This window comes from Ovis aries, chromosome 16 (assembly GCF_016772045.2).
Source record: "Ovis aries strain OAR_USU_Benz2616 breed Rambouillet chromosome 16, ARS-UI_Ramb_v3.0, whole genome shotgun sequence".
Taxonomy (NCBI): Eukaryota; Metazoa; Chordata; class Mammalia; order Artiodactyla; family Bovidae; genus Ovis; species Ovis aries.
In genome coordinates this window covers 28,496,177-28,508,464 of record NC_056069.1, presented here as the reverse complement: position 1 = coordinate 28,508,464, position 12,288 = coordinate 28,496,177, and the positions used below count along the sequence as shown (strand labels likewise).

At 35.3% G+C, this 12,288-nt stretch overlaps 1 protein-coding gene across 3 annotated transcripts in view; it reads left to right on the top strand.

Moving 5' to 3' along the window:
• The window catches only part of PARP8 (poly(ADP-ribose) polymerase family member 8), a 195,871-nt gene that overhangs the window by 159,397 nt on the left and 24,186 nt on the right, over positions 1-12,288 (top strand). For all 3 annotated transcript variants that reach the window (XM_042233798.2, XM_012096951.5, XM_042233797.2), the window contains 6 exons: positions 5,172-5,297; positions 6,548-6,613; positions 9,014-9,081; positions 10,755-10,803; positions 11,864-11,976; positions 12,211-12,283. In XM_042233798.2, coding sequence (XP_042089732.1) covers positions 5,172-5,297; positions 6,548-6,613; positions 9,014-9,081; positions 10,755-10,803; positions 11,864-11,976; positions 12,211-12,283 — 495 coding nt within the window. The remainder of the gene's footprint in view (positions 1-5,171; positions 5,298-6,547; positions 6,614-9,013; positions 9,082-10,754; positions 10,804-11,863; positions 11,977-12,210; positions 12,284-12,288) is intronic.

Sequence of the window (12,288 nt, the reverse complement as noted above, 5' to 3'; positions counted from 1 at the left end):
GTATCACATCATGTCATAAAATAAAAATGGTTTAGTATGGTGGAAACAACTGACTTGCAGGGAAGAAACGCTTTTAGGTCTTTACACTTGTGTGCAAAATCAAATTCCAAAAGACTTATACTTTAAAAGTTTAAGTATTACCTTATAAGTGTTTAAAAGTATTATATCTCAACTGGAGAAGAGTCACATTAAGCATGTACAGCTTATGTAGGGCATCTGGTTCATGCATTTATGCCCATATAAGAAATCATAAAGAAAAAACAGATCTGAGTCCATACATATTTTACATCTTTTACCTGAAAAAACTAGTGAGCACTAAGAGCTAATTATGAAAAAGTGTATTTTGCTACTAACTTAATTACACGGAAACTCATAAAAATTGAGAGGAAAAACATGAATATTATTACAAATTAATACAGGAAATGAATGCACAATTCACAAATATGAACCTGTAGTTAGTAAAGAAACATGAGAAAATATTTACCTTACTAAAAATTAAAGGAAACTAAATGTAAGAGAATTTTTAAAAATTCACAAAGATGGGTGGGAAGAATGATCATACAAGAGACATATGGTCATCATTGCAGTAAATATCGAATGCCTGCTGTGTAACAGGTGGTACACTAGACTACGATAAAGCAGTTAACACAGGCAGCCCAGGCCTCATGGACTTACACTCCCTTAACCTAATTATTTCACTGATGAGCTAAAATGAGATGCAAACACTTGATGACATTTTAAGGGTAGTATTTGTAATGTAATGAGTTACAAATGAAAATGAAGCAAACAGTAGAACATTGACCAGTTGTGATATGGAAAAAATGAGTCCATGATTAAAATAAACTTTAAAAATCCAGCTTAATATTACCTTTGCATCCAGTGTGTGCAAATTTGCATACTAAAAGCTCTAAGAATCTCTAAAACTGAAGAAAATGACTAGCCTATATTTGGAGGACTTCTCAAATTTATCTGACTGTGGTGAGTCTTTTTTTTTTTTAATGTAAAAGGTTTTCTCATCCCTTGGAAACTAATATTGCTCAAAAAAGAAAAGATACTTTAATTTATGCTATGTATAGCTATGTAAAAATAAACTTTACACAGGTATATATGAATATACATACACAAATACATGTATTTTCACATGGGTATATATGTATGTGTGTATGTATATGTATCATTGTTTGAGTCGTATGGTTAATATTTAAGCATTTTACTGGATATAAATTGTCTTTCATACAGTTTAATCAGGGAAGAAAGTAAAGCCTAGAAATAAGGCACATTGATTAGAAGGAAAATTAACCTCTTAACAGTAGGCTAAGTTGATAGAATAATAGGTGCTTTTTTCCCCTCTAATTATAGATACATGTTTAAAAATAATGGATCTTAAAGTGAAATTATACTTGGATTATGTAACAATAGTAACAAGACACAAGTTTTCACTTAGATCAATTTAATGATTCAGCTCTAAAGATCAATATCGAAAAAAAATTTTTTAGAGAATTTAGTGATTCTACTTGAATGCCAATGCAGAATATTCTTTTGACTTCTTTAAAGGTATACCCCAGTATTCTGGCTGTAATCTTAGAGATTACGTGTAATTGGATTCTTTTTCTAAATAGCACTGTATCTCTGTGGTCTTGTTTCATCAGCTGACTCTTGAATTTTTCATGGGGCTCTGAGGAGCTCTGGAGGTTGCATGAACATTCCTTAGAGGGATCTGCAGGAGACTGGTCTGGGATCAGAGTGTGTCAATAGCTGGAATTCCAGGCCTCCAAATACTGCTTTAACTAGAAGGCAGCTCCATTTTATTTTATTTCTTTTATGTACTGAGGCTCTTACATACAATTTTCTTAAAAAACAAAAAAGAAATTACTGTTGAAATGCTTGAAAGCCAGTGGTCTACAATTTTAAATTTACCTCTTCTCCAAAAAAATACATCATTTTATTCCATGGAAAAGTTATCATCTGCAAATAGAATACAAATTCAAAAACTGTAGTATAAACCTTTCTTTGTGCCAAGATTCCAAATCTGACTACTGTGGTAGATAAACTATTAATATGGTACACTCATACAACTGTCTGGTTAGAATGTTTGTTGGGTAGCTCTCATCATTGAAGGAAATGAATTCGATCCACCATGTGGGTCTGCTGTGTTTTCAACATGTGGTGTATAGTAGAGGGGAAGAGAGGAAAGGAGCACTGTCTGTCCATCAGCTCAGCCCTTTTCTGCTACTGTCCATGGGTTAAGATCAGTCATATGGTCTGATGTAGACAAAAAGGATAGAAATATTGCTTGCAGAGCAGTTGCTTCCAAGCAGTAGCCCTATTATACCTTGGAAGCAACGTATGAAATTTTGGTGGACAGCATGGAATTTTGCCAGAGTAGTTGCACTGTTACTTTGAAGTTAGTTTAGGATGTACATTAACAAAAATATTCTATTAGTTAAATTCTCTACCCCTACATCTATTATTTTCACTATAATTTACTTTGAAATTACTGGCAAAACAATGCAGTTATTTGGGTAGTTTTGATTTGACGCTTTCAGCTCAAGGTATTTAATTAAAATATTTGATTGAAAGGGGAACATTTATCAGATTATTATTGTATCCATTTTTTGCCTTTTTTATTGTTGTAAAAAAGACATAACAAAATTTACTACACTAATCGTTTTTAAATGCACAGTTCAGTAGTGTTAAATATATTCACATTGTTGTGAAACAGATTTCTGTAACATTTTCATCTTTGCAGAACTGAAACTCTATACCTGTTCAGACACTCCCATTTTCCCCTATCCCCATCCCTGGTAACCACCCTTCTTTCTGTTTCTGTGAATCTGATTACTTTAGATGCTTCATGATTATAGTCAATAGTATCTGACTTTCTGTGACTGGCTTATTCGCTTAGCATAATGTCCTCAAGGTTCATCCATTTGTAAGAGGTGACTGACTTTTCCTTCTTTAGGCTAAATAATATTCCGTTATATGTGTCTGTAGCATTTTGTTTATCCATTCATCCATCAATGGATATTTTGGTTGCTGTCATCTCGTCTATTGTGTATAATGCTGCCGTAAACACGGGTGTACAAACATCTCTTATGTACCCAGAAGTGGGATAGTCACTTCCAACAGGACCCTTCTGGAATTTCTACTTTTTAACTTTTTAGAGGAACCTCCAGACTGTTTTCTGTAGTGGCTGTACATTTTACAATCCCATCAACCCTGCACAAAGGTACCAATTTCTCCATATGCTCACCAACACTTTGTATTTTCTGGTATCTCTAATTTTCTTGAAGAGATCTCTTGTCTTTCCCATTCTGTTGTTTTCTTCGATTTCTTTGCATTGATCCCTGAGGAAGGCTTTCTTATCTCTTCTTGCTATTATTTGGAACTCAGCATTCAGATGCTTATATCTTTCCTTTTCTCCTTTGCTTTTCGCTTCTCTTCTTTTCACAGCTATTTGTAAGGCCTCCCCAGACAGCCATTTTGCTTTTTTGCATTTCTTTTCCATGGGGATGGTCTTGATCCCTGTCTCCTGTACAATGTCACGAACCTCCGTCCATAGTTCATCAGGCACTCTGTCTATCAGATCTAGTCTATCAGATCTAGTCTGTCTATCAGATCTATTTCTCACTTCCACTGTATAATCATAAGGGATTTGATTTAGGTCATACCTAAGTGGTCTAGTGGTTTTCCCTACTTTTCTTCAATTTAAGTCTGAATTTGGCAGTAAGGAGTTCATGATCTGAGCTACAGTCAGCTCCTGGTCTTGTTTTTGTTGACTGTATAGAGCTTCTCCATCTTTGGCTGCAAACAATATAATCAGTCTGATTTTGGTGTTGACCATCTGGTGATGTCCATGTGTAGAGTCTTCTCTTACGTATTATATCTTTATTATTATACCTGTTGCTTAGAATCCAGTTTGTGTGCTCATACACACATAAATGGAATAACGTAGTAGAGACATATTAGCTGTTTTAGTTTTATCATTTTCTGAGTAAGTCCTAGGGGTATCTATGTCTGTGTACTTTGGGGGGTGTTATTTATAGATCCTATACTCTATGGCTTGAGTGTTGCTAATTGTTTTCAGTCACTGGAAATTCTGGATGCTGTAATTGGGTGGATGTGTTTTGTGAGTATACACACATCAGAGTGAGCCCCACTGTCATTAGGTCACAGTGCCTCCTCATTAACCACATTTTAAGAATCAAAAATCATCTTGCTCTTACTGTGCATTGTTTAAATGCCTGTTTGAAAACTTTCTGGTGCTATCTTTCCTTATAAAGATTAAGTCAGCTGCTTCCTTATGAGGCCTCTTGTTATCACACTATAGATACTTGTGTTCTGATGAGCTCTCTCTACTTAGTATTGGTTTTCTTGATTTGGTTGCTAAAGCATATTGTTTTGGGAATTAGGAAGGGAGCCGTGCTCTTAACTGCTACATACTACTGCCTCTTAGAAAATTGTCCAGAAGAATCATAGAAGAACATAGGAAGAAAATCATCTTGTTTAACAAGCCAACGGTCTTTAATGGCCCTGTCAGAGGAGAGTAGGAACAAGTGAGATGATGTCAGGATATTTATTTTTCTTGGAGTAGGTCGGACTCATTCTTGGTAGTTTCCTTCACCTAGAATGGTTTCTTCCTAGATAGTCACACGTCTTCCTCTCCCACTTTGTTCATGTCTCTGTAGAAACATCACCACATTTCCTAGCCCCTCTGAAACAGTCCTCTCTACTGCCTTGATCTCGTAAGCCTGCTTTATTTTTAATAGCATCTGACACTGCCAGGAACTGTCTTTAAGCATATATTTGTTTAACTGTTTTTTTCAACACACTTTCTCCATTGAAATGTGAATTCCACAAGAGCAAGGGCCTGTCTTGTGCACTGTCTTGCCATAGAGCCTGCAACACTGTTAGCACATTGTATGTATTCATGACAAAGACATATTAGAGACAGGGATATTAAAATGTGAGTAGTTGGAAGCAACGTGTATTAATTACTTTAAATTAATAGTCAAGCTTGGTCAAACTTAGTCTAAAGCCACAAATTAAAGACTTCAGAGATTAATAGCTATCTTGAGTCTTTGCAATTAATTACCGTGAGAGGGAGAAACAATGGCAAAGCTCTTAATAAAACCTGAAGGGTATTAACTATCTTATGTGTGTATTTCAAGGTGGTAGATCTACTAGTATCCATGTGTAGGTCTGCATTGGAATCTCCTAGAAAAGTTGTCATTTTCGAGCCATATCCTTCTGTGGTAGATCCTAACGATCCTCAGATGCTGGCCTTCAACCCCAGGGTAAGTAATCACCTCTGCACAGCACCCGTTTCCTGTAATAATAATTGAGACTCAGTCTCACTAGCTTTCTTCTTTCTTAGCTAAATTATCGTCTCATCAAATCCACGACCTGTCGTGAACTCTATATCTGTTTAGCAAATATGATTCTTTTCCACACATTTGATTTACTTCCACCTTGTCTTTCATGTACCCTGTTACTTCTCTCCTTTTCTCCTTTAAAATCACTTTCCTAACTTTACTGTCACGAAACTAGACCCATTTAATTCCCTCCCATGCTGATCTTTACTCATTCCAACTGCACAGAAGGTAGGTAAATAGCTCTAATTAATTGGTTTATAATGGTCAATATGATTTTTAATTTCATTACATATTATTTTGAGATTATAACATATGTAGTCTCATTTTTAAGGATCATGGGTAAGGGGACAAATTTTCCCTTTTCTGTCGTATTTTTATTTTACCCTCTCTTGCCTTCCCCGCTCTCCCTCCCCAGTTATCTGAAGGCTACTAAAAGTTTAATTACTATTGTTGATCAGCTGTCATTTCTTGAGACACCAATTTCGTAAATATTCATGGAGGTTAGGCAGAATTCTTCTGAAATAACACAATTTTCAAGTTGCATGAGAGACAAAATTGCTTCAGTTTCTATTATTACTCATCTTGAAATCATTTTATGGAAACAATGACTGTATAAAATTTCCTAGGAAAAACTTTCCTTCATAAATGGTAATAGCGCACATATTTACAATATTCTTAAAAATGAATTATCTGTTGAGCGTATGGTCTCATTTACACATTTACTAGTCACACTCTTTTGGTAACAACCTTCTAATCAACAGAAAATAAAAGCAAGATGAAATTATAAGATTTAAAGTGGATTTTCGTGTTTCAGAAGGATTCTGTGCTTACTCTATTCATCATGGCTTAACTTTTTAGTAGTGAAAACAAAAATCAGGAGCCTAATAGCTTTTTTGTACTAAGAATTTTTCCCCTGTAAGCTGAACATGTTTTTATGTACTGATACTTACGCTAAAACTGGCATTGTTTTCTTTTTTCTTCCCTCTGACTCAGTTATAAATGCTATGTCCTTGAGCCATCTTATTAAAGTCTTCCCTTTTATGTACACAACACACTCATTGCTTTCAAATTGACCCTGATGGAAAGTTCAGGTACAGAAATAATATGTTTGCCTAGTGATGTGCAGACTTGCAAAGGCTTGTAGTGAATACTGTTTTTCCCCCTTCAAACAGAAGAAGAACTATGATCGAGTAATGAAAGCATTGGATAGCATAACTTCTATTAGAGAAATGACACAAGTAAGTATATCATCTTGTGGTCTTATACGGTTCAGTTTTGCTTGAGTGAAATGATATTTTTAAAATATCTGAGAGTACTGACCATGCAGTAAAATGAAGACTTTCCTGTTGTGTGAGAGTATAATTAAAATCATAAAAAATTTAAAACTGTTTTGTACTAGGATGTTTTAATGAAATCACATCAGTGTTTTGGCATGCTACCACTGTGACTTTGGAGGGTAATTGCATAAATATAATCCTAACTCTCTGTTCTCAAACTCAGATGAGAATTTGTTGGAATATCTTAAGGCAAAAGTTAAATCTGGTACTATCTTCCTAGACTGTCAGCTTTAATTAATGGTAGTCATTTCAAAACATCATTGTAATGTTAAAATAAAAACAAATATTGAATATTTATACAAAATCTCAAAACAACTTTGAAAGACACCAGACTCCTTGAGAGCTTATATTTTTGGCCATTAGGGAGGCTTTGGTGGAAGAGTTTGATGAGCAAGGATCTGGGTTTATTACGAAAGTCTAATATGTCACTGGGCTATAGTCCAACACTTGGAAAAGCACATCTTATTGAATTATTGAGGCCTTTCTGCTGCCAAAGACTTGGAGAAAGGTTTAAGGCTCATCATTATAAGTAGAAATTAATAACCTGTAATTGACAACACGCATTGTGGGTTCAGTTTGCATATGGTGCTTTCAAGGCTTGCGTTGCCCTAGAGGCCCCTGCGGGTTTATAGTAAGTGTTACTCTCAGTCATTGCCTTTCTCTGGGGAAGGAATAGTGACTTCTCCAGTCTTGGGGCCCACAAAGCTTCTGTGCCACGCCCCCCTCCCCCCACCATCACATCTACTCCATTTGCAGATGTCCTGACAAAGTACATTTTTATATTCCCATATTTTATTCTTAATTCTTGTGATATTTATTTATGAAGTCAAATATTCATTCAACAAATAGTAGGTGTCAGACAATGATAAATAGATCTTTTAATTCACAAGTTATATTATTTGCTTAAAAGCCATCATTCTTTCTAGCCATTTTTCTATGCCCTTTCTACATTATCCGAATTCCTTTTCAAACAAAAGGAATTATTTGTATTATTTGTATAAGGAAAAGAAAACAATCAAAGCATTTCCACTGAGGGGGAAGGAAGAACCTACTGCAGTATCTTACCCATGATTATACGCTTTTAGTCACCAAAGACTTTGGTATGGAATATTTGTACTGTATAGATCCAGATCATTCTTGGTTTTAAGAATAGCTGCAGACTCTGTCTCTGGGATCAGCTGTGTGCCAAGAATTGCCTCCTTTATTCTGGGTCATGTGTAAGCTTTTTTAATAGGAGGCAGTGGAGATGCTTGAGTGTCATCTTGGGAGGTTGGAGGCCCACGTGGTATAATTTCCTCATCAGTGATGTGGCTTGTGACCTTGGGCAAGTTGCTTGATTGCTTGATGCCTCAGTTTCTTCTCTGCTGAGATGGTAGAGTAAAGCTGCATCCTCCTTCAGCATACACCTCATAAGGATACTGTTAGGTTTTATTGCATCAGATGCTTTAAACCTCTCCAAATAAATATAACATTATACTATCCTATTTTCTAGAATGTACTGCCCTATCGATGAGACCTAAATTGCCATAAACAGATTGCCTTTCATTCTATGAAAAGGTTAATTGTCTGGGTGAATTCCATCAATACTTTTAAAAGGAGTTGTCTTATGTACATCTTGTCCAGATTTTTCATGGAATGATCTACCCAGTGTCAGTACCCTCAGATAGGAGCACGATTATAGCTATTACAAGTTTTGCTTTAATGTCAGTTAAAAGTTAAAAATGTCAAAGAGAGACCATACACTTGTAAAGGTGGCAAGACAGATTTAATCAAGTACTGCAGTAGAGGAGAGAGATTGGCAGTGTGAGCTGAGGTCACCTCTCTGTAAAACAAGGAGACCGAGGTTTCTAAGGTGAAAACAAAGAGGGAACAAAACGGGGCTACAGAGAAGTGAAAATAAGGGACTTTGGGGAACTAGAAAATTCCACAGGAGGTAAGTAGAGAATTACTGAATGGTTAGCAGTGTGGGTTGGTACCTTTTGTTTGGGCAGCATTGGGTTTTCTTGAGCAAAGATTCAGCAGGAGTCTAGGGACTTGGCCCAGTGCATGGGAGCCAGGTTGAAATTTGATTTAAGTCTTTCATCCAAATGTTCTGGCAAGTCCTTTGTGCAGTGTGGAAAGTCAGAGTTCATGTCATCTTGGGGAGAAGCAACTAGGGTAATGGTCGTTGTTATCATGTCACAACAAGTCTTCACGTTTAGCTGGATTAGGCATACCTGTTCAAGGTGATTTTCCTTTTGCAAAAAAAAAAGTAAAATAATTTAAGAAAAATCAAGGAGCATAATGACTTTTGTTTTCCAGGCACCATATCTGGAAATCAAGAAGCAGATGGATAAACAAGACCCCCTTGCTCATCCCTTACTGCAATGGTATAAAATTTAGTTTTCCTCTTAATGAAAACAGCATTATTTTCTGTTGCCTGCTTGAAGGCAGGGGGGTGGAGACCTGCAATGCTACAGTTCCTCAATCCTATGAGGACTGGTGATTTTATAGTCCAGGAGTCCTTAATGACTTTCACTTTAATTAAAACTTGTACATCACAAGGGGAAGAAAATGCTGTCATATGCAATACACGGATATACTGAGTGGTTGACTCTATAGATTTAAAAAATTTGACTATATTACATGGTGAAGCTGTTTTGGCTCATTTAATTTTCTAGTTAACTAAGTGATCAAACTGTTTCAAACATTTACTGAAAATCTTTCTTAAATGTATGTTTTGTATAATTTGCTCCCATAACAAAGAGAGTATAAATTTGATAAACTCTTGTTTTGATGACTACAGAGGATGTTCTGTTTCAGAGAAAGTCTGGTGAGGGCCACAGCATTAGCTCAGCATGGATGCTAGAAGAAGAGTTAGACTAAGAATAGTTGAGAAGTGGGTTGAGCATTCATCTTGCTCTACAACTTACTTCAAGTAATTTACCCTCTGATTTCTCATCTGCAAAAAGAAAACAATAGTATCTACTCATTGTATCTTTGGGGGTTTTAGGTACGTCTCTTTAAAATCACTGACAACTAAAGGCTGTGGGATTCATCATGATTATCACACGATAAGACAAATGGGAAGACTATACGAGATTGATCTGAATGAGTACTTATTCTATGCTAAAACCAGGAAGTTTTTTAAAAAATATGTAAAGATTAGGAAAGGAGAAAGACTCTGGCTACTCATGATCATAATTAGTTAACTTTCACTTACAGAACCTTACAAAACATATTAAATTTATTCTAGTAAAATCATGACAAAAATTAGGTTTTACAAGTCTTTCTTCTTTGTACCTTTCATAATCTATTATTAAAATTCTGATGAGTAAAACAACACATAGTTGTTTCTTTTTTAACCTTTCAAATTCTCATTCTGTCATATTTAGAATGAAGACAAACATTTCAAACATCCAATCTTTCTTTTTATCGCTAAAGTCAGCTTGATTTTTCACTTTTAATTATTTGTGATCATTTCCTTGAACTTATTAGTCACTCTTCTTTCAAGCAGAGGGAAATTTACCAACATGTTTTACAATTAGTTTAGTTATGATTTTCTATGCTGACAAGTATAAAGCAATTAGTTCTGTCAAATACCTAAAGTTTTGATTTTTTTCAACTTCATTGTCTTACATACAGTTAATAACATTTTGTATGTAAACCACTGTATGTGTCAGTGCAAAGATGCTCAAATATTTATAGAAAGGAAAAAGATCTCCATGAAAACTCATGCTTAGTTAGACATTGTAGAGAAGAGCAGAGAAAGCAGATTGTGATTCAAGTTCTAATCTTAGATTGTGGTTATTAAAAGTTATATCTCTAAAGTTTTAAAGAGCTACTTCTTTGTTTTCTCAGATTAAAATATTATCTTTTTTTTAATTACATCAGCTCTTTAAATTGTTACAGGAAGTGAAGCAGAATGATGTAATTAGATAATTATTACTCAATTTATGTCACAGCAAAAATAAGTTTTAATCACTTACCAACTGAGAAAAAAAAAACTTTAAATATATGTGGTGTGTATTGGTGACTGACGGATTATTTCAATTAATTTCAGGGTTATTTCAAGTAATAGGTCACATATTGTGAAACTGCCAGTTAACAGGGTAAGTTGTTTCTTCACATATACAATCAGAAATGGGAGGGCTATTTATTAGTTGTGATTTTTTTTAAGGCAGCCTGTCCAGGAAATTGAAGGAAACTCAGGCTAAGCCTAATTCTTTGAAATGACATATGTGCTCCAGTTTCAAGTTTTTCCAAGAAACCAAATTCAATTTCAGGCTGCTGCCCTGAGCTTTTAAGTAACCGAGTCAATGTGAAATCATTTAGTTATTCCACATGTGATAGAAAGAACATTATCTAGAGATTGCGTGCTTTTTATCATTGTCAGTTGAATGTTGGCACAGCTTCACTTTTCTGTATCAGAGAAGATACTGACTCCAGATATCTTACTTATGGGCCTAATGTGCTTACAAATTAAAAAAGAAAAAAAGCTAATGCAGTCTGATTTCAGTTCTGGTCGTTACCCAGGAGCATTATCTAAAATCTCAGGTCGGTCTGTCATCTCTGAATCTCTTAACTATGAGATTCCTGTATGTTAGATTCCTATATAAGTACATATAATCTTAGGTGGAACAGCAGCAGTTAGAAATTTGTGTCAAGCAGTGTATCAAGCAGCTAATTCAAGAAAGTCTGTTTTACTTTTTTCCTATGAACAAAGGGGACAACTATAATTTGAGTGTTGGCAATTTCTGATTTTATAAATATATGCAAATAAAGCATAATGATGATAATTTTTGCAATTCTAAAATCTTGAACTAACTTTTCTGCTTAGCAAACTCAGATATTTCCCCAAATGGTTTGTGATACTTAGGGAATTCAGTAATAAATGTCTCAAAAAGAAATGTAATTAGGAAGACAGATCTGCTTGAATGTGATTACATAGCATATTCCAAAGCTAAATATAAATGACTTTGGATTGTCTGTCTCCTATTCCTTTTCCATTAGCCTAAAGAATTATCCTTCATATCAGCAATTCCATGTGATTTATCACTTATGCAGGGGTTTTGTTAAATGAATGATCCTGTTAATATAAATATTATAGTTTGAAAATAGACAATACGTTAAATTTGATGTGTTTTCCTGTGCCCTTATTTTAAATGGCAGCAACTGAAGTTCATGCATACACCCCATCAGTTCCTTCTTCTCAGCAGTCCACCAGCCAAAGAATCCAATTTTAGAGCTGCTAAAAAACTCTTCGGAAGCACCTTTGCATTTCAGTGAGTATGGCTTACTGTTGAGGGATGTGAGTTCCCTGCACAGTCTTGCATAAATGTGGGGGGAGGAAAGCGTCCTCTTTTAGTAGTTGGTTGTTAGCATAGGACAGTCACTACATGATACTTGACTAGGAAACTCAGAGCTATGAGAAGGCACCATGGCTTGTTATATTTCGACCCCATCAAAACGTCGTTGACTTCTGATTTTGCTTTTCCTGCTCTTTCCCTGTGTTTTAGTGGCTCACACATTGAAAACTGGCACTCCATCTTGAGGAATGGTCTGGTTGTTGCTTCTAATACACGACTGCAGGTACA